General features: G+C 36.0%; 1 protein-coding gene across 1 annotated transcript in view; it reads right to left on the bottom strand.

Moving 5' to 3' along the window:
* LOC150076546 (serine/threonine-protein kinase unc-51-like) overlaps positions 1-23,973 on the bottom strand; it is a 462,846-nt gene that overhangs the window by 103,791 nt on the left and 335,082 nt on the right. The window contains exons 19-20 of the mRNA XM_090387194.1: positions 16,644-16,754; positions 9,012-9,277 (exon numbers count right to left, since the gene is read on the bottom strand). Of these exons, the coding sequence (XP_090243320.1) occupies positions 9,012-9,277; positions 16,644-16,754 (377 nt within the window). The remainder of the gene's footprint in view (positions 1-9,011; positions 9,278-16,643; positions 16,755-23,973) is intronic.

The following is a 23,973-nucleotide window of genomic DNA, read 5'->3' on the forward strand; positions in this document are numbered from 1 at the left end:
CCACCTAGTGGTTCATTTATCTGCAGATTCTTAATGCATGAAGAATCACTACTGATAATCAGATCAAGAGTATTGCTCCCTCTTGTTGCCTCACGAACATGCTGATGTAGAAAACAATCATCCAATAAATCCACAAAAGCCTTGCTAGTGTGCGAGTGACCAATCCACAAATTCCAGTCAATATCTGGGAAATTAAAATCCCCCATTATAAGACTCTCTGATTTACTGGCCCACTCTATTTCCCTGTACAATATCTTATTATACTCATCAGAGTCATTAGGCCTATAGCACACTCCTACTCTCAATTTTGAGTTCCCTATGCTTATGTCACACCAGACTGACTCGACACTGCCCCGTCCATCGATGTCGACTGGCTTCACTTCCTTGGACTTTATGTGTTTCTTAATTAATAGCATAACCCCTCCTCCCCTCCTGTCCTGTCTATCCTTCCTATACACATTGTATTCCCCAAATTCCAGTTCCGCATTACTTATATCTGTGTGACACCACGTCTCTGATATCCCAATAATATCTGCCTTTGATGTTTTGAGCAATACCTCAAATTCATCAAATTTATTTACCAAACTCCTAGCATTGGTGTACACGCAGGTATACATGCACCTGTTTCTATTCTTAGCTACCCTAACACAACCCATGTGTTTACTTGTACCGCAATGACTACCAGCAGTCTCTGAAATATCCTGCATCTTGTTTTCCAGGCTTCTGCTCATTTCAATAGAAGCAGTGCAAGAATCACTTCCACCTCTGCCAGTGGCTACTGTTAATCTATTAGTCCTTGTATCCCCTCCAACTAGCAGTTTTCCGACCCACCTAACACTGCCTCGACAGCATCAGCAAAAATTCTTGCACCCTTTCTATTTAAGTGTATCCCATCCCTGTAGAAGCAATCTCTCCTGTTAACAAGTACAGTCCAGGCTGAAAAAAATTCTACCCCTTGAGCCTTGCACAATCTTTCCAGGGCCGAATTGATCGACAAGGCTCTCATCATATACTCCCTCCTATCGTGTCTGTTTCAAGTTCAACCCTAATTCACGGCTTTTTTTCAACAGTGAGCTGTACTTGCTAAGTAATTCCGCCGGTCTCCTACTCTTAATATCATTTGTGCCAACGTGTACAACTATATCACCTTTTGTGCCCTTAAAAGATGATATCCGCTCTACAACGTCATCAACCTTTGCCCCTGGCAGACATACCCTGGTCCTATTCCACCTATCCTTTTTACAAAGCATGTTCCCCGTTTCCCTGACAATAGAGTCACCAACAACTACTAGTTCCTGTGGGACCAGCGCATTCTGCCTAGGGGGCTGCCTCTGTGTTGCCTGATGACCAAGTGCAAGCTCTGGCATTGATATGGGCAGCTGAGAGCTTGATGGGCCCTCAATTTATTTCCTTCGAGGGCATCCACCCTGTCCTTCAAGCTCTCATAAAGGCCCATAACAACGCTGAGTTGTCGCCTGATTTCCTTGCACTCCTTACATCGTGCACACACAAAGACATCCCCCTTGGCAGTATCATGTCCCGTACCCGACTGCTCCGCAAACATCAAGCAAACAGTGCATTTTAAAAGACTGTGATTCAGAGGGCAACTGCCCCCCTCAGTTCTTCCCTGAACCACAGCACTCCCATTAGCTTGAGCCTTTTGCTTTGCTGCTCTGGTCAGAGTCATGATTCCGATTTAATTCAATAAAATTCAAAACAAAAATTAAATCCTTAAGTTATATCCCAAAACAGTTATGTTATATATATTTTTTTTTTCGGTATCTAGTGTTTTCTAAGAGTTCCCTTTATACAACTTCCGTATCACGTGTACCACTATAGTTATGTATTAATTATTTGTTACGATTAAGTCGTTATATATATAGAGAGAGAGTTAAAAATAGAATTTAATTGACAATAAAGTTTATCAAGATTAATAGATTTACTGATTAATTGACAATATTATATTATGCACTATACTACACTAAGCTTATGCTATCGTGTAAAAATGGTGGGAATTCACGAACGGTATTTCTACGGACTCCTAAGTATTGATTAGCTTTCAAATCTCGCTATCTCAATTTAGAATAAACTAAGGATCCTAACTAGGTCTATAAATGGTGGGAATTCACGAACGGTATTTCTACGGACTCCTAAGTATTGATTAGCTTTCAAATCTCGCTATCTCAATTTAGAATAAACTAAGGATCCTAACTAGGTCTATAATCTACTTATAGAAGATAATTTGATATAACAATTGGTTAATAAATCGACTAAATTTGGTTAAAAAAAAAAAAGACCTCTCGTTCAATTTGTGACACGTGATTGTTATGGTTGGAAGACTCACAAATAGTGCACATTGTTATTCCACAGAATGCTACTTGTGAATACCAATTTCTTTGACACTTGAAGCATTGGAACAATATTACCATTTATTTATCCTGCTTTAATTGACTTAGGTGGAGTTTGAGCATTGCAAGTGAGGATCAAAATACAGTCATACCTCGGTTAACGTTACCTCTGATAATGAAGCTTCGATATAACGAAGTCCGCAATTTCAAGCTCCATTTAACATGAAAAATATTCCAATTTAAGGCCAACACCCAACAATCATCTAATTGGTGACTACGGCGACTCGTTGCATACTCCGGAGTGCACCTGAGCTGTGGGTATGTCTGTTATAACAGTTTTGCGCGTCATTGCCTAATTTAGTCATTGTTTACACTTCACAGGGTGTGTTTCAGTGTGGTACATTGCAAGGATCCATATCTGTCAGTTTTCTTGGCATGCCAGATCGTGATTTTTAACTGTCCTCCATTTCCTTTACATGACTGACGTTGTTTCAGTGTGTCGCATTGCAATAATTGACATAGGTTCCTTGATAGCATTACATAACGTAGATTTTATAAATTTTAATAGAAATATTTTTTTTTAGTTAAAATGTCAGAATCAAAGAAAAGCAATTTCTTTGGAAACTAAACTAAATATCGTACGATGTGTTGAAAGCGCCAAAAGAAAATCCGATGTGGCACATTCTTTAGGATTAGCGCAATCAACTTTAACAACCATACTAAGTCAATCAGAAAAAATAAAATAGTCTGCTCAGAATTGTACAGATGTTACAGCGGCAAAATTAACTCGTTTAAGGAGTACAATTTTAGAAAAAATGGAGAAAATGTTAAGTTTGTGGATAGATGATATGTCACAATGTCATATGCCTTTAAGTCAAATGGTGATTCAAGAAAAAAGCATTATTTTTGTTTAATCACCTGAAATCTAAACAAACTGAAGAAATTATGGAAACTTTGTGGCTTCTCGTGGTTGGTTCGAGAAATTTAAAAAACAGGCCAGGATTCATAGTGTAAAATTAACAGGAGAAGCTGCAAATAAGTTTCCAGAAAAACTAAAGGAAATAACTGAATGTGAAAATTTTCCACCAAATTTGGTGTTCAATGTTCATGAAAGCGGTTTGTTCTGGAAACTGCTACCAACAAAAAGCTTCATTTCTATTGAAGAAAAATCAGCTGCTGGGTTCAAAGCAGCCAAAGACTGTTTAACGTTTGGATCAAATGCCTCTGGCGATTATAAATTAAAATTGTTATTAGTTTACCATTCAGAAAATCCGAGGGCGTTAAAAGGTAACATAAAAACGAATTTACCTGTAATATGGAAAGCAAATAGAAAAGCGTGGGTTACCAAGGAGTTATTTACTGATTGGTTTGTTAACCACTTTTGTCCTGAAGTAAAACGGTACTGTCAAAAAAACAACTTTGAAGAAAAAGCTCTTTTGTTGTTAGACAATGCTCCGGGACATCCTACTAATCTTAACATGTTGGACACATGCATTCCAGTCAAAGTTGTGTTTCTTCCAGCAAACACAACTTCCCTGATTCAACCATTAGATCAGGAAGTAAAAGCATCATTTAAAGCTTATTATCTGCGTCAAACATTAAGCAATTTAACTGAACTAGAGGATAAAGAGGAAATGACAGTTAAAACTTTTTGGAAAAACTACACCATTAAAAACGCAATTGAAAACACTGATAGTTCTTGGAAAGAAGTCACTAAGAAATGCTTAAATGGAGTTTGGCGCAAATATTGGCCAGGAGTTGTACTAGAATAAGTTGTACTAAAATAACATCCAAGAAGTTAGAAATGAAGTTATCCAGATGGCTCAATCAATAGGTTTCGAAAATGTTGATGAAGAGGATGTTAGAAATTTATTGAATGCAGAAGATGATGGTTTTTCAGTGAAGATTTAGAAAACCTTGTTAGCAACGAAGCAAACAAAATGAAGACGAAGTTAAAGAAGTTCCTGCCGAAAAAGTGTTAACAATCAAAGATTTAAAAAGGTGCTTAAATGACATTGAAAACATTGAATGACATTTAAATTTTTTTAGTGAAAATGATCCTGATTTAGGAAGAAGTGTTATTGTTAAGCGATCAGTGTTAAATGCAATAACTCCGTATAGGCAATTGTTAAATGAAAGAGAAAAAGAGCATAAACAATCAACTTTAGACTCATATTTTAAAATGTGATTTCACTTTGTATGCAAGTTGACTGTTTATTTAATAAAACTTTTCTTTGTTCGAAAAAAAGCTTTTCATTTTCTTTACGTAGGAACGTATCCTTATTCTGGCCATAGTATTTTTACCTATGAAAACGAAGTTTTGCTTAACGAAGTAATTTCATGGAACGCATCCTATTCGTTAATCACGGTATGCCTGTATATGTTGGCCTACTAATCACTTCTTTTTTAATTGTGATTCTTTTTACATCTATTACTCCTTGTTATCACAGTTTGTTGTTTTTTATTTCATCCCACTCTCAAATAAATCCTTTCGTGAATTCAGTGCATTATGAGGGGAAAAATGTTGTTGGAATTCCTCCAAAAGCTTTCATCTGAAATAGACTCTCTGAATTTGGCACTGGTTGTCTCAACTAGAAGTTCACCTGATCTCAGTCTTTTTAAAATTTTTCAGTGATCCCACTATGCTCTCCGAGATTTTCTGGATATGGAATGATGACAGATTTCTTATGAGTTCTGTGATTGAGCATATAACCAAGAACAATGGTGAATGAAGAGAGTTCAAGTCTATTTTTGTCATTTTGTTGAGATGGGTTCATTTTCTCATTTTTCTTACTAGTTTGGGCCAGAACAATGGAGCCCCAACTGTGTTCAAGTCAGTGCAGTCATTTTTGCATCTTTCAGCCCCAAGAAAGAGTGACTTTCTTCTCCCAGGTTCCCAGCTGTACCATGTGGAGGCAGGAGCAATGGCACTAGAGTGACCAAGTGGTTTAAAGTTAGTTCGTTAGTTTAAAAAAAAAAAAAAAAACGTATTTCTTTTCTGTAGGACTTGATTTCAGTTCATAAGTGAAAAACTACTTTTTTTATATATAAACAGCCAAAACACATTTAAACTTTATAAGAACTGCAGATGATAGCTTCAAAAGTTGCTTTGTTAATCCTAAAGAGTCAAGTCATTTGGCCACGTGAATGCTGCTTGGCAGCACTCTGGGCCTAAGAACAAACACAGGAGTGTTATTTTCAAGGGTCACCTGTCAGGTGGTCAGCAACCACTGCCACCAAGTTAAATGCACTTTTGTTTATGCCAAATGATTTGGTATAGTTGTATAAACCCGAAAAAAAAAATTTTCAGCATACTCCTTCCTGTACATTATTAAATTTATGCATTATAATGTATGTATATTTATTCTAATATATATACAGGGTGGCCAAAAATTAACATTACAACTTATAATGGCCACCATTTTGGTTTGGTTCAAATGTGACAGTGCATATTTGACCATCAAGCAGTGTAGACACGGAAAATTTGTTATGGAGCGCTTAAAGATTCAACAAAGGATTTCTATTATTAAAACGTACTACGAAAATCAGTCATCAGTAATGGTGACCATCAGAAAATTGCGTTCAATTCTTGGCAGAAACAATATGCCTTCCAGACCCACAATTATTCATTTAGTGGCTAATTTCGAGGAAAGCGATGCTGTGGCAGATAGACCAAGGTCAGGCGGTGTTAGAAGTGCACGCTCAGTGGAGAATACTAAAATCGTGCGTGAAAGTATATCTGAAGAACCGACGTCCTCAAGGCGACATTCCCAACAAATTGGAATTTTGTGGCCGTCTCTGCAGAATATTCTCAAAAAATATTCGAGCCACAATCGAAACTTTGAATAGAATGTTTCCACACCGATTAATCTTTGGACGCGATGACATCGACTGGCCGCCAAGATTGCCAAATTTAACTGCTGCAGACTTTTTTCTGTAGGGTTATCTTAAAGAACGTGTCTATGTCAATAAGCCAACGTTGAAATATCGCCTGAAATTTGTGTAAATGTTATGAGAAATGCTCTTGAAAGAGCTCGTATTTGTGTGGCAGCAAGAGACGGCCATTTGGCTGACATTATATTCCACAAATAATTGCAAGGCCCAAATAAAGTATTTATGTTAAATTATTTATTGTTTTGTCTTTATTATAAGAATTATTTGAAATGAAAGTTGTAAAGTTAATTTTTGGCCACCTTGTGTATATATACAGGATGTCCCAGGAAGAAAGGTCAATATTCCAGGAGATGAAAGGATAGGTCATTTTAAGCAAAAAAGTTCATATAAACATGTGCCCTATCCCGAATGGTTTCCGAGATAGAGCTACTTTAATGTACATTAGTTTTGAAATTGATGCACAATATTTTCCTTCCCTCCCATCAGACTGCAGCATTTGATTGTCAGTTGCCAGTTACCAGTTGATTGTTGTGACTGTAGAAGTGAATCAGACTGCGAGTGAATCAGTGAGTAGCGTCAGTTGTCAGTTCTGATTGTAGAAGTGTTTTCTAAAAATATCCACATTTTTACTAATGCCGAATATGCAGATATGCTGTATGTTTACGGCTTCTGCAATGGTAGTGCCCCTGCTGCTGTTGAAGAACACCGTCAGCACTTTCCTACACGTCGAATTCCAGATCGTAGTGTTTTCCGAAGTTTTCAACACATTGCGTGAAAGTGGTATGCTTCCCAGTGCTCATGTTTCATCTGAACGAGGACGTCAAGAAAATGTGCAGGAACAGGAATACATTCTGAACATGGTTCAGCATAGTCCTACAATTAGCACATGGAGACTTTCTGCACATCTTGGTGTTTCACGAACACTACATGAAGAGAGCTTGTACCCATTTCACCCACAGCATGTGCAAAATCTTCACATAGGGGACAGTGCCATGTGTCTTGAATTTTGTCATTGGTTAAATGCCAATCGTGAAGTGCTTCCATCAATACTATTTACTGATGAAGCCACGTTTACCTGGAATGGAATCAACAACACATGTAACACTCATCGATGGTCGCATGAGAATCCACATGGTACAGTGGAAACAAATTTCCAAGTTCGTTTCTCAATCAATGTGTGCTGCGATATGATCGATAACCTGTTGATAGGTCCCATTATTTTAAAACATCGAATGACAGGACACAATTTTTTTACCTTCAGTTTTGCAAAATACATTAGCTGAACAACTAGGGAACATTCCTTGGCCACACGGTGTGCTAGGCGCCTCCGTAGCCAGGTGGGCAGGAGCAGCAGTGCGTAGCACATGCTTCTTGATTAGACCGGGGTTCGACCCCGTGACCACCAAATACGAAGGATGCGGAAAGGTTAGGGAATGATCGCCGGAGCAATATGGCCTTAGTTGCTAATGCTCCTAAAAACCAAACAACAACAACGGTATGCTATGCACTTTCAGCATGACGGAGTCCTTCCCATTCTACCAGACGTGTGAGGCAACATCTGGACCGAATTTTCCCTAATCGGTGGATTGGTCGTGGTGGTGCCATTAACTGGCCACCAAAATCAGACCTAACCTCATTAGATTTTTGCTTATGGGGTTGGATGAAGAGTGAAGTGTACAGAAGAAAGGTGGATACAAGAGATGATCTGCTAGCTCACATAATGGATGCTGTTGCCCATATAAAGGAACGTGAAGATACTCTTTGACAAGCAACACGCCATGTTCTCATGAGAGTAGAAAAGTGCATTGAAGTTGATGGTGGCATTTTTGAAAATTTATTATAAACTGTTCTAAATTTGTCACTTGAAAAATAAATATTCAAATGCTTCTATCTTGGAAACCATTAAGGGATAGGGCACATGTTTATATGAACTTTTTTTGCTTAAAATGACCTACCGTTTCACCTCCTGGAATATTAACCTTTCCTCATGGGACACACACACACACACACACACACACACACACACACACACACACACACACACACACACACACACACACACACACACACACACACACACACACACCTTGGGCAGAGTGCTCCCATTTACAGTTGGATCATTTTGGGTTCTGGGCCACCATAGAGGTTTGACTGTTATGATTAGAAGACCCACAAATAGTGCACATGGTCATTCCACAGAATGCTCCTTGTGAATACCAATATCTCTGACACTAGCATTGGAACACATGGCCAGATTTTCCATTTATTTATCCTGCTTTAATTGACTTAGGTGAGTTGGAGCATTGAAAGTGTGGATCAAAGTACATGTTGGCCTTTTAATCACTTCTTTTTTAACTGTTTACATCTATTACTCTTTGTTCTTGGAGTTTGTTTTTTATTTCATCCTCTGGGACGTACATCGAAAAGTTTATTTCATCCCACTCTTCATTTCATCACCTGTTTAGTCTGCACTTGAGGAATTTGGGAATCTAGAAAAACTTTTAATATGGAAATGGACAAGCTCCAAGGCTGGTGGATTTCAGAGTATATACTGACGTTTATTTTGGTGACAACAAACACAATTAAATTCTAACAGTGCCGACTTTGAATACCCTGTGAAAAACATGTTTTTTTTTTTGTTTTTTTTTATGTAAACCCCAAACACGAGAGGTATTAGAACCTATAGTACTTAGTGCCGTGCTTGGGTGTTGGAGGAAATAAATAATTGAGCAAAAAGAAAAATGGATCGGGATAAATCTTTACTATTACCTCTAGAAGAGTTTCTTCTGGAAGATCTGGGGCAACAAACATTAAAGATCCTTCCATATTAGGAGGTGAAGTGCCATAATGAAATAAGGTTGGTCCTGTAGGTGATGGATCTGTAAAGATGCCTCCATAAGTAGTAGAACTTCGTCTTACACGACCACATGAGCTGTGTGTTTCCCAGGCTCCTCCTCCTCCCCCTCCCCCCTGCCAACACTGATGATAAGGATGATTATAAGGCAATAGTGCGGTTGGCGGGGGGCTATGAGAAACTGAAAGAAACAACCATTTCATACAAAACTTCAAAATCTTTCAATATTATATTATCAAAGTAGTTATTAAACTTGAACTGGTCAAAAAAATATTCTAATCAAAATTTCAATGTGTTAATAAAATCACAATTTGATTACTTTACCCTTTTGTTTAGGAAGAATGATACTTAAATTCCTTACCAACTTTATTCCCTCATTAAAAAATCCACAGTTGAATCATCATTATAAGCTTGTTTCATTAAAAAATATATATATATGGGTTGAATCTGTATCTTGAAATTGCAGTGCTGTAGTAGGTTTCAACTTGTAGAAACACGTTCAGTGACTCAGCCACAGTGAGCAATGCATCACCTGTTTAGTCTGCAGTCAGTCTGAATTAGTGCACAATGACTACAAGTCATTTTTATGTAATTTGTCACATTTTAGAATGAGCGATTTTACCAAGTAGTGATTTGCATCAAATTTTGTTTCACATTAAGGAAAAATAGAACAGAAATCTACAAAATGTCAAAAACAAATTTCAGAGAAAATGCTATGTACACTTCAAGACTTTTTAGTGATTTGCAAAGTTTAAGCCACTTTCTTTGCTCTAGCTGTTCTTCAATTTCAAAAACCAATGATGAATGGCCTGTGTTTGTGTTCCGATCAGGAGAGACTGATGTTTAATGATTTGTGAAGCCGCTAGTGAAATTGTTATTTCTTATAAGACACGGCAATCAGTTTTAACACAAGATCTGGCAATGCAATGCATTTCAGCAAAGATTGTGTCTTTTTTTTTTTTTTTGGTAGTTGTTGGCGTATAGGCTTCTGTGGCCATAATGCACCTCCCAAAGTTTTTGCAGTACTTTGATCCAAGCCCAAGGCGGGAATCGAACCCGCAACCTTTGGGTTGCCAGGCAGGCATTTTACCCACCCGGCTAGCCCGGTCGGCTGATTGTGTCTTGCATCCTCACTAATGATCACAGAGATCAGTGAATTCTTGCATGTCAGGATCTCCATCAAATGCAGCAGCTGATCCACATTGTCTTCGATCATTACTCGTGTTAATTATAGGTGATGGCTATGACCCGTAAATAAAGGCACAATCTTCTCAATGGAAAACTTGAATTTTTCTTGCTTTGCCCAAATAATGCAAGACAATCTCAATGAAATGCCTGTTTATTTGTTTCAAATCGATTGGAAGATGCTAAGTAATTTTATGGCACTGAAGAAAAACCTCACCTTGCCAACAAGAAAAGGGGAATCAAATGGCCGATTTCTTCCCCTACTCCATTATATGATGCAGTGCTGGTAAAGCAGAGTTTTTTTAGTGCTGAGGAAAATATAAAGTTGACATGAGAAACTGAGAGGAGGAAAAAGAAGGCTGCTGTTCGATGTTAGTTTTGTTATATCACGGTCCATACAATTTTGGATAACAGAATATCCATCAGATTGAACTCAGTGAAAGGACATACGATACAAATGATGGGAGAGCACTGATTTTTTTGACTGAATAATCACTGTGAATTTTTTTTATTAATTTAATTTTTATAGCAAACATTAGATTTTTATGTCCTTTTTGTATAAATTGTACTGACCATATTCAAATTCCGCCTCCCCTATGTCTGACTGGCATGATCTTTCCAATATACCTATAATGTCCACATTTGATGACCAATACTACAAAATTCAAACTTATTTACTACACTCCTAGCATTAGTGTATAAGCATGTAAAAGTGTACTTGTGTTCACTCTTAATAATCCTAACACAGCTCATGTATTTGACTGTTCCATGAGGAATCCCCCCCCACCCCCATCAGCAGGCATTGTAATCTCTGACACCTTGTTTTTTCTGGAGTGCTGCATTTCCAAAAGAAGCAATGCAAGATTCAATTTCGACCTCTGCTTGTGCCAACACACCCAATGCTGACTCGATAGCATCAATAAATATTCTAGTACCCCTTCTATTTAAGTATATCCCATCCCTGTAAAACAGTCACCTCCGCCTGTGCAGGAGGACAGACCATATGAGAAAATTTTTATCCTAAGAGCCTTGCACAATCTCTACATATAAGCTTGCATCATGTACTCTCCTGTATTATGCCTGGACAAAACAGAGAGAATAACATTATGATATGTTCAAATGTAAACCTAACTTGTAACTTTTCTCAACACTGCCATATAAGTAGGTAATTATAATTCTTAAGATTACCTATTTTTAATATCATTGATACTAATGTGTACAATGTCACCTTTTTTTTCCCTTAAAACATGAGAACTGTTCTACTACATTAACTTTTTCCCTTGGCAGACAATGGGGTCAGATTTGTAGAGAATATTTGATTGATCTAGCCTTAGTGAGGTGAGATGTAAACCACTATTAACAACCAGCAGCATAGCACTAAATTCAAACTTTAAACTGAAACAAAAGCTGCTTCCTTTCCGTTTTTAGATGTCAGACTCCAACATAATCCAGACAAATCCATACACAGGTAACCTAGTGAATTTTAAATCCAACCATTCAGACAGCACAAAATCGGCTGTAAAGAATGTTGTGGTCCAGAACATCCTTCTACAAAATGATTATGAAGACATTTCACAGACTCCATAAATATCAATGACAAGAGACAAATTCAAAAAAATTCAAATTATTATCATAGTGGCAGAACAACTTGTCATTCATACCCGTATTGTAAGTATATGTCTTCATGGGCTGATTTGCATGTTGTATGGACCCAAAAGAAAATATGAATGGTGAGGTGGGGGAAGCTGCATCTAAAATTGGTTAACTAAAGTCTCAATTGAAGAGAACTTTAGAAATTCTAGTCATCAACAATAAATGAACACTGCCCTCTCCAGGTAAGATGCACAGAATGATATATATTGTGCCCACTAAGCTGCCATAGAAAAAATTACCAAGAAACAAAAAAATAAATAAAAATAAATTATTTTTGTGTATTTGTCTGTAGAACTGCATGTGTTCAGGTCAATCAGCATGATGTAAGGACTGAAACATTATAATCCCAAAACCTGAGACTGGCTACTGTTGAAAGCTTCAACTGGAGAGGAACTCAAATACTGTAGTGAACTTGGAATATGTTGAGGACTTCTCACTATATTCCCCAGCTTCCAACTTTTCAACGATGATCTACAGCCAAGCCTTGAATTCTGACTATCAATGATGGAAATCAAACCCAGACTTCTCCAAACAAGTGGCAGTTTGCCATGGCCCCTATCACAGGCCGAAAGTAGTAGACCATAAACAGGCATATAAGGGTTGGTCTGTAAGTATAAAATATACTGTTAGTATAGATATGAAGACATAAATATGCTAAAATAAAAGTTTTTGTCTATTAAAGAACTGTAAGAGACAAAAACTGAATAGATAAACTGATGTCTGTTTCTGCAATGGTTGGTAAAAGTTCCTTTTCAAGTCAAGAGAAACACAGCTATCTGTATTTTATACTATTGGATATAAGCAATTCATAGATGGCTGCCACGTTTTAAATGAGTTGCTGATATTTGTGACCAGCCAAGGAGCAGAACACTAAAGTCTGTGTGTACTGAAGAAAACATTAAGATTTTCGATGAAATGATATATGCAATGAATGTTAGGGTGTTGTTGTTGTTTGGTTTTTAGGAGCATTAGCAACTAAGGCCATATTGCTCCGGGATATGCGGTGGTCATTCCCTGACCTTTCCGCATCCTCCATATTTGGTGGCGACGGGCTCGAACTCCGGTCTAATCAAGAAGCGTGTGCTATGCACTGCTGCTCCTTCCCACCTGGCTACGGAGGCGCCTATGTTAGGGTGTTCAAAAGGAAATATATATTAACCATTTTAGATATTAGATTATAGGAAAATATGCTGCAAATGGGTACTCAAGCTGTTAACAAAAGAAATCACATTCTCCACGAAAATGATCTGTAGGAGTGCAATAAATTTCAAAATTTTTTTAAAGACTTGATAACAGGTGGTGAGACCTCACCTTCCATTACAACCCTTATTCTAACTGCCTGTCTAAAAAATGGACACACATACCAACTCCAGTGAAGAAACAACCTTGAACTGTCAAATCATCAAAAATTACGGTTGCAGTGTTTCGTGACAGAGAAGGCCCAATTTTGGTTGATTTCATAGGTCAGATTATAAATAAAGATACTACCAAAAACTTTATAAGCTTAATATGGCTATATAAAAAAAAAGGAAGGTTCTAACATGACATTATAAAATCACATTTTTATAATGCCAAGCCCCACACTGCCAATGTGACTCAGTTGAAAACTGTAGACTTGCAAAACTCTCCACACCAATGGTGTGGAGAGTTTGCCTCATCTTGCATGTAATTCTGATTTGATTCATTAGATGTAGCCATGCATTTGCACTGCTGGATGCAGATGTCACTTTCATTTGTTTTTTAATTTTATGATTTCAAAATGAAATCATAAAAGATGTGATACACAAGCAGCAACATTGCAACTTGACAATTTTAACATTAACTGTTGCATTATACTATACTAGCTTAATAGTTTAATAGTGTTTCTTTCTTTTCAACAGTCTTGAAGACACTGTTAATGTTTAAAATCTTTACAGCACATAGGCATAATGTGCCAACAATGGCTATTTAGTAACAGCTGTACAAAGAAGTAAGAAAGCCCTTAGTCACGATTATGAGGGCATACTTGGAGTCAGGGAAGGTCCCCACGGACTGGAGATGTGGGGACCTTCCCTGCGAAATTTGTTTTTTTTTTGGCTGATGCTAGATAAGCTGATACACTTGCTTTCTTATATCACATGCCTCCATTACTACTACTACAGTAGATTTTCGAAATAATGGCACCCCAAACAACGGAATATTGAGATCGGATGTTTACATACAGAGTAGATGTCTTGCAGTGGCGAAAAAAGAAAATGACAAGTCATGTGATTACTGTATTTGTTACGTTCGCCGTTTTGAAAGCGAATTCTGTACTGATATCACAGATTATATCACTGTTTTACATTTATTTTAAATTAAAAACCTCTCACTGTGGCTCCTAAAGTTAATAAACCTGATACAGAGAAGAAAAGGAGAACAACATTAAAGCTTAGTGACAAACTTGATATAATCCAAACTATTACATTATGGTCACCTGGAAAGTTAATTCATATTTACAGGCACAATAGCCATGTGTATTGTGTATGTAAATTGCATATATTTTCTGGTCGATGTGCTTGTTTTGCTGGACAAAAAACCTTGCTATCTACACCCAAAACTGACTAACTCAGCGACAGCGTGAAAAAGCCCATAAAAGTTCCTCGTGTCATCAACAGGATTCGAACCCTGGCCTTTTTTACCCGGTGTGGGGAGGACGGTGACGATACCACTGTGCTACCCACGCAGACTAAACTTGATATAATAAAGAAAATCGGTAGGGGCATAAGTAGGAGTGTATTAATGGCAGAATATAACATTAAATAGTCAACATGTTTGCTTTTTATGTGTAGTTAATAAAATTGCATTCTTAATCTCTCTATTTCTTATTTGGCCTCATTATTTCTGCATTAAATAATTAAAAAATAAGCACCATGAATCCCCAAAGGTGCCGTTATTCTGGAAGTCTGCTGTACTATATAGACCAACAGAGCACAAAGTAATTCATATAGCAGTTCTTAAACTGTGGTTCACAGCAAATATTGATAAATGTGAGTAAATTAAATATCTATTATAGAATTATTGAAATTATTATACACTGCAGCCTTTCAATTCTATATTTGTTTAGTTTATTGCAGAAATAAATGTCTTCAAGCATGATGACATGAACACAATTTCAATAATCATTTGTATTATTAACTAAGATAAACTAATAGCTTCCAGTGGTTGAAAAAGAGCAGTGGGAAAAAATTTTACTTTAATATGAATAACATGAGAAATTATCTCCAAATATGACAACAAATACTGATTTTTTAAAATTTGATTCAAATCTTCGAATCAAATTTTAAAGTTGAATTTTCAAAGAAAACCTTGAATGTCTTTTGGTTTATCATCAAGGTTGAATACCCAGTACTCTGAATTAGCACTGTCTGTTCTCCTACCATTTGCAACCACATATTTGTGTGAGTCAGCATTTTCAACATTAGTTGTAATAAAAGCAAAATAAAGTTCTCGACCTAACAACATGGAAATTGCCATGAGACCAGTGCTATCCATTATTAAGCCAAGACTGGATTTATTGCATGAAAATAAGCAAGCTCATCCATCCCATTAAATTTTTTTGATTATTATTATTTATTCGTAACAGTTACCTTTTCTAATTTTTTTATCTGCATATGTAAAGTTCGTAAACTATAAAAATTCAATTATATAATATTAAATATATAACTGTACGTGTATATAATATTTTTTGCAATAAATATGTTCATTATTTCTATTAATCACTTTATTTAAAACTGCTCAAAAACTGACACTATACTCTAGTGGTGGGTTTTTTATACTCTAGTCACTAAAGTATAAGAAACCTAACTTAACCAGTACTGCCAAGGGTCACTAATAATTTCGTCTTATGAAAAGAAATCGCAGATAAAAAAAGTTTAAGAACCTGTGCCATAAGGTGGTCTATAAGTAAGGAAACATGTGTTCTGTTTCCTTACTTATTTAAATTTAAACTAATTTAAATATACATTTTAATTAATGCCAGTACAATAGAATGGTCACACAAACTTAAAAAAAAAAATTCCATCTGTTCAATATGGCTGCCATATTGGTCATTACAAAACTGCAGTTATTTGGGCACAGATTAATAAACAGCAGAGCACAATTAATTAAAAATATTATCAAACTCTCTGGTAACTGTTAAGTGAAGCACAGGTCTCTGCTGAAGCTCCAGCAGAAACCTGTGCTTATTACTAAATACTTTATCCTTTAAGAATCTCTACAAGAAATTGCAAGGTGTAAAAAACAGGGAATGCAGTGAGCATCCAATGAAACCCTACTGATCAATTCACCTGAGAACCTTTCATTGATTTTGTGGACAATTTTTTCATAGTGGGCTGGCTCAATTTCCTTGTTCCATAAAAAAGCAATGCAATACTATCGATTGTTATGCAATTTCTGCAACACTTTCATTGCATGTCATTTTACTATTTCGATTGTTTCCTTCATTGTAAGACTCACAGTACTTTTCCTCTTCAAATTATGCTGAAACAATATATATATATAAAAAAATTATAAATATAGTTTTCAAATGATTTATACATATTTACAACAGCAGTTATTCAGAATAGAACTCATCCTGTAGAAGACTCGTATTAGTCCACTAAATAGACTAATATAAGCACAATGCCTTGAAATAAATAGAAGGAAAATCAGCAAGAATAAAAATTAATGGACAATAAAAAAAAACTTACCGAAGCTGCAAGGAAATGCACGTTTCCCTATACCATGATCACTCAGCCTTCCAGAGCTTCCTGATCGCTGCAGTCTGTCCTCTGTTGATACTGATTCTTTCATAGGTGTTCCTAACCAAAAGGCAACCCATATTAATTCATACATTGCAGAAAATTTAACTGGTCATCACATTTCTAAGACTGCAAAATTTTTTTCATTCTTACTACTAGTAAGAACATGATCTTCTGTGAGGTGATCTGATTGGGGTGTATAAGACTTTGAATGGTTTGAGCAAGCTCAATGCCGATGGGATTCTTGCTCTTGGTCAGTCAGATTACGCACTTGAGGATGCATAAATTCAAATTAAGAAAAGACAGATGTAGAATAGATGTGCGGAAATTTGCCTTTAGCCAGCGGGTGGTTAATCGGTGGAACAAACTTCCATCTGTCGCTGTGGAAGTTGACAGGTTAAATAAATTTAAGGAGGAACTGGACAGGCATTTGGAGGGACAATGGCGGCAAGTTATGAAGGGTATTTGGAAGTATTAATCAACTTCCAAATCTCGCTGTCTCAATTCAGAATAAACTAAGGATCCTGACTAGGTCTATAAGCTACTTTTAGAAAATAATTTAATATAACAATTGGTCAATAAAGTGGCTAAATATGGCTAAAAAACTTCTCGTTCAGCGGAGCTGCAACTTGTAACACGTGGATTTGATACCCTTACCGATACTAAATAATACTTACAAAATCTTATCTAAGTTAAACTTTAAACTAAGTATCGTAACTAGGAATATAAAGCTACTCTAGAAAATAAGTTAATATGCCAATTTAAGCTAATAAAACAAAAAACTTCTCTATTCCAGGAGCAGTAAAAACTTCACCTGCACAACGCTACTCAGGAGTAAACAAATACAAATAATGTATTTGTTTACTCTAGGCTAGAGTGAAAAATGCAAAAAAAGGTGAAAAAGTGAGATATAAGCAGATATAATGTGGAACAAATTACATTTAGGAGAAAATGAAGTATTATGTATCTGAAAAAAAGTTTTGATAAATAAGCCAAAAAGTTACAAATTAAGCCCAATGTGGGTAATTTAGACCATTGCCTGGCAGTAACACTGAAGCCAAAAGTGTATGCAATATCATAATGAGATAAACAATGCCAACTACAGAGAGAGAATGACATCTCTAATAAGTTAATGGATTTAAAAAAAAAAAAAATTATGATTGATTATGTTAAGAGCTTTATGACAATGATAATTTAAATAAGAGAAAGGAAAAGAACTGACACAACAGATCAAGGTTACGCCCATGGATAACCCTTCTTGTATTGTTGCATATTCATATCTTTACTGGTCTGAAATTTCTCTTCCTCAAAATATCCTGTTATTTAGGTATTTGATGACCTTTGTATACAGGTAACCCTCATATAACACACCAGTTTTGTTCCTACAAAACCATGTTATACAGGACTAAGAACCAGTACAAAAAAAAAGGTGTTACGTTCCAAAAGCTAACAAAAATATGCCATTTTTTTTATAACTATTGGAAACTTAATTTTGATAGTATTAATAACTTAATATTTTAACTTTATTTTTATAATAGTAGTAACTTAAATAGTCATAACTGAACAAATGTCTTACCTTACAAACTGTGATACTTATATGTCAGATAATTTCTGTTCATTTAATTTTCTTTCTCTTCCTTGCTGCTAAGCACAATCTCTTCTACAGTATCTACACTGTGCTGCCACTTTATTAGATACATCTACCTAATAAAGGAGGCTCAACACCTACCTAGTAGTGTGTTGAGCCTCCTTTAGTCTTCAAACAGCCTGAATTCAGATAGGCATGGATTGAACAAGATGCTGGTGCAGGAATGGAGTACCATGCAGACATGAGTGTGTCACGCAGCAAACAGCCCTTTCCAGCTCATCCCAAAGATGTTCAATAGGATTGAGATCCGCAGACTGAGAGGGCCATTGCAGCAAAGAAAAGTCATTGTCATGTTCCTGGAACCATTCCACAGTGATTCGAGCTTTGTGCACTAGTGCATTATCCTGCTGGAAGTAACCATCTGATTGAGAATAAACTGTCAACATGAACGGATGCACTTGGTCAGCAAAGATGTTTAGGTATGATATGGCATTCAGACGTGAATCTATGGGTATCAATGGACCCAGCATGTGCCAAGAAAACATTCTCCACACCATAACATTGCCCCACCACCTTGCAGAGTAGTCGTCAGACATGACGGGTCCAGGGATTCATGTTGTTTTCGCCAAATTCTGAGCCTTCCATCAACATGATGCACCAGGAACTTGACTCCTCAGACCAAGCAACTGTTTTCCAATCCTCGATAGTCCAATGCTCGTGTTGCTGTGCCCACAGGAGGTGTGCTGTCTTGTTCTTCATTGATAACAAAGGTACGCGATGTGGCCATCGGCTGTTGTAGCCCGTTCATGACAAAGTGCGACTAGTGGTCTGTTGTGATATTTCGTTTTGCACACCAAGGTTGTATTTTGACGTGATGTGTGACATTGTGGTCTGTCTGTTTGCTTGCACAATTCTAGACAACATCCTCTGACCTCTCATCAACAAGCGATTTTCTTCCTCAGGAGTGCCATTGAGAGGATGTTTTCTGTTCGTTGCACCATTCTCGATACACCCTTGAAACTGTGGTGCGTGAAAAGTTCGGGAGAACTGCTGTTTCAGAGATGGTTTGTCCAGCACGTCTTGCATCTACTACCATGCCATGCCACGTTCAAAGTCCGCTAGATCACTCCTTTTCCCCATTCTTGCTACTGTTTGTACACTTAACTGATACTAGAAAGGTTGTTCTGTTGCACTTATATCCACAACTGTGTCATGTGACTTGCAATGTTGTGGGACAAGCCATTTTCACTGCAGAAGTGTACCTAATAAAGTGGCAGCACAGTGTAGATTTCGTGTACCTTCTGCTCTCTTTAAAAGTCACAAACTGCACGCTTTGAAGTCACAAACTGCACGCTTTGAAGTCACAATTTTTTATGGTCTCAAACAAGCACAAGTTCAATAGCATAGAACCTAACCCAGGGATCTCCCAACAAAATACAGTGGACCCCCGCTTTAAATGATACGTGAAAATCAGAAGAATATTTTCCAGTTAGCAAAATAAAAATAAATTTACACTTACGTACATAGCTTAATTAATACATACTGTACTATGTACATACTAATTGATATTTCTGTTCACTGACTTTTTTTTTGTTGAAAAATTTAAAACAGTAATAAAAATGATAAGCAATTAATAACAAAGAACACGGCTCACACAAGTTGCAACAAACATGATACGCACAAGTGTGATACGGTGTAATGAGTTTCCGAACATTTATTTATGTTTTTTTATATGACTGAATATTTCATGGAAGGAGAAACACCATAATAACATGAAAACCCAAAGAATTCCAGCATCGGTACTACAGCAAATGCAAGAAGATCAAGTTTACTACCCATTTATCATTGATTACACTAACAGAAAAGAACAATAAATCGGAAACTACAAATTGTTTTATGGTAGTGACCTCCAGAAATGTGCTTTAGAAAAATATAATGAAAGTGATAACGACTAGTGAGTCAACAGCAGGGATTCACAAAAAGGAATGGAAACGTTGATAATTACATTTAACATAATAGCAGGGTTTTCTCAGCACAAAAGCTCAAAAATACTGTGTTATGCGAGATTTCCTGCAATTCTCAAATCTCAAATCTTAGAGCAAAACCGTGTTTAGAAGTACCGTGTTATATGGGGTTTGCCTGTAATTAATTATCCAAATTTTATTAAGGATTTTGGCCATTTGTATCCTCGACAACTTCCTTTAGAAAAAACTAATTCTGGAAACAACACCGCTAATTATTTGTACCTAAACCTTAGTATTGTTAATGACCATACTTTGGTTGATTTTTATAATAAAAGAATATATGTGCATTCTTTTTTTTTTTTTTTTTTTTTTGTTATCTTCTATCTCCCTCACTTTATTTATTTTTTTCTAACTTTATTATCCATGCTCTGCTTAGGTTTAGCATTTACTGCCATTGTCTGCACTAGACCACTTCCTCATTTTTCTATTTTACTTCCAGTTTTCTACCTCTTGTTATTCCATAAACATATATATGTTAATGGAATAACACATGTATATATAAAATTTGGAAAATCTAATATGCATGTGGTCTGGATATAAACAAAAGGTAAAATTTAAAAAAAACAATAAATTTCCATTTATTCTCAACATGGTTGAGATCAGAAGAGATTACCGTTTTCTTCTTTTGAATAATAACTGAGGTGCAGCAATTTTCTTTCATAATTTTCTGTTTACAACATAAATATATATATATATATATATATTTATACATTCTTTCTTCATCTACTAACAAAAGTTTAAGGTGATCTGAAAACTGACGTGAAACTGAACCTTTTAGCATCTATCTTAGCTTGGACGAGAGAGAGAGAGAGAGAGAGAGAGAGAGAGAGAGAGAGAGAGAGAGAGAGAGAGAACGTTTGGTACTTTGAATGAAGTGTTGTAACTGGTTACAAGCTCAAAACTTTTAAGTTGATTTCACAACAGTGAAATGAAAATTTTCTTTTGGAGTTATGAATAAAATAAATTGTTATAACAATTTGTTCATTTGAAAAATTAAATTTAAATAAAAATACACCAGGGACAGACTATCACTGCTTTTCTGTTAGATACTGGTTTCCAAGATATGGGGCACTATATATTTTGAAGAAATATTTCCTTTGAGAAATAACAGCACTATATTTTGTGAAAAAAAGGCCTACATACCCAGGATTCATTCTTGGAAAAATAATGTTGTGTCACTGGGAAAAACAGAATTAAATAAATGGGTTGAATTAAAATTTGTTTAAAACTAGGAACAAAAAACAAAAGTAATAAATGCAAAAGCTTTCGGATGGAGGATGTCCTTCTTCAGTTGTGACTGTGACCATTATTGTAAAAATACAGAATATCATATGCGTGCCATGGTGGTCATGTGTGGTGAAAATCATGTGCTACGGGTGCTTGCAACAATTAGTTGGTTGAAGTTGTAATACTTGGGAATGCTCTGAGTGCCAATGTTGGTCAGTTGAGGCAACCAGCAACCATCCTCCTAGCTGAGAAACGTTGCCGCTCAAAGCATTCCCAAGTATTACAACTACAACCTCAAGCCTCCACTGAAACCAGCTAATTGTTGCAAGCACCTGTAGCCCGTGATTTTCACCATGCATGACCACTATGGCATGCACATGATATTCTGTATTTTTACAATAACAGTCACAGTCACAACTAAAGAAGGATATCCTCTGTCCAAAAGCTTTTGCGTTTATTACTTTTGTTTTTTGTTCCTAGTATTAAACAAATTTTAATTCAACCTGTTTATTTAATTCTGTTTTTTCCAGAGATGCAACATTATTTCTCCAAGCATTATATTTTTTTACAGTAAAAAAAAAAATCAACAGAACAGGTTAAAGAAATGGGAACTTAGATTAAAAAGATGCTAATTTTTGTTCAAATGCTATTATCATAATAGGACATATTCATGAAAGTAAAGACTTACAAAAAATTCAAACAATGAAAGAGGAAAGAATCTCTTAACTGAATATTTTTCATTGATAAGGATAAGCAGTTTGATTCACTCATTGTAAAATAGAATGATTCAATAATGTTACCCTGGGAATTATATCATATATTTTGTCAACTGCATCTGAAGCTGCTAACAAATCTAAACAATAAGGATGCTTACATCTACCTTCATCAACAAGCCTTGCATTTCCGTCTCATTCATATGAAACCTTAGTTCTGTAATATATTTTTACAGTGTAAATTATCATTCATATAATAGATAATAGATAACTCATCCAAAGATAATTTCAAACATTCTACCTTAGACATAGCATGTCTAGCAATCATTTCAGGCCTTGATAGGTGGGTAAGGATGTTGAGAACTGTAGCAACTGTTTTTTTTTGTTTTTTTTTCCATTTTCTTTTATATACAGTCGATTCCAGTTATTTGGGACACATCGGGACTAGTGCATTTTGGCCCGATTAAGCGGCTGCCCCAATTATCTGAATTTTCACATAAAAAAAAAAAAAGGTAAAATTACAATGGACCCCGCTTTATAATTGGTTCACTGTACAATCAAATCACGTTACAATGGAGTCACCATAGTAAAGTACCATTCACTATGTCGACGTGTAGTAAGCGCCTGTCATTGTGATAACGTTTGTGAATTGAATTTTAATTTTATTAAACAGCGATTCTAATTAGCGAAAATAGGGGGAATATTATTCACAGACTATAAAAGTAAAGATATATTAAGCACAAATTTACCCTTTATTACCTTACCAATTAAAAAATTAAATGATACGTGAAAATCGGAATAATATACGTGATAATCAGAATAATTAATACATACTGTAATATGTACATACTAACTAGTTGACATTTCTGTTCACTGACATTTGTGGGTGGGGGTTAAAATTTAAAACAGTAAAAAGATAAGCAATCAATAACAAAGAACACGGCACACACAAATTGCAAGTAACACTATACGTGCAAGTGAGAACGGACTAACAAGTTACGAAGCTTTAAAAATAGGAATGAAGAGAAGATTCTGAAAATTAATTTTTTAATATGATTGAAGATTCCATGGAAGTGTAAACACATTTCACCACAATAACCCACAGAATTCCAGCTGTCAGTATTATCGCAAATTCAATAAGATCGAGTTTACTATCCGTTTATGATAGATTACACTAACAGAAAAGTCCAATAAACAGGTGACTGCTAATTGTTTTTATTGTTTTATGGTTGTGACCTCCAGAAATCCGAACGAACCACATGGTACAGTCGGAGACAATCGTAGGGTAATCTCCAGTGCTGCGGTCTCCTGCCCCGATTAAACGGCATTTTGTCCCAATTAAGCGAAGTAAACCCTGGCTATTTTCTCGATTGGGTTCTGTTTTTTTAAGATTTGCCCCAAATAAATGGCTGCCCCGATTAACCAGTGACCCAAATAACCGGATGGATTCCGGTTATTTGGGTCACTGGTATTTACCTATATAATAAATTCCATTACTAGTCTGTTTTTCTTCTGCTCTTTCTCATCTTTCATTATTGTCCTCTCAATTTACTGTCAAATCTCTTTCCTAATTAGCAGCAGGCTATTACATTCAATACTGTCATGGCTAAATCATGGCTATTACATTCAATACCGTCAGCTTCAACATCATTGTCTCGATCTTCAGAATTTAGTTCATCATTTGTAGATTCATTTAACCACCGTAATAACAATGCTTCACTCTCAGC

The sequence above is a fragment of the Mastigoproctus giganteus genome, chromosome 13, assembly GCF_048544385.1.
Source record: "Mastigoproctus giganteus isolate SK-2022 chromosome 13, ASM4854438v1, whole genome shotgun sequence".
In the NCBI taxonomy this organism is placed as follows: Eukaryota; Metazoa; Arthropoda; class Arachnida; order Uropygi; family Thelyphonidae; genus Mastigoproctus; species Mastigoproctus giganteus.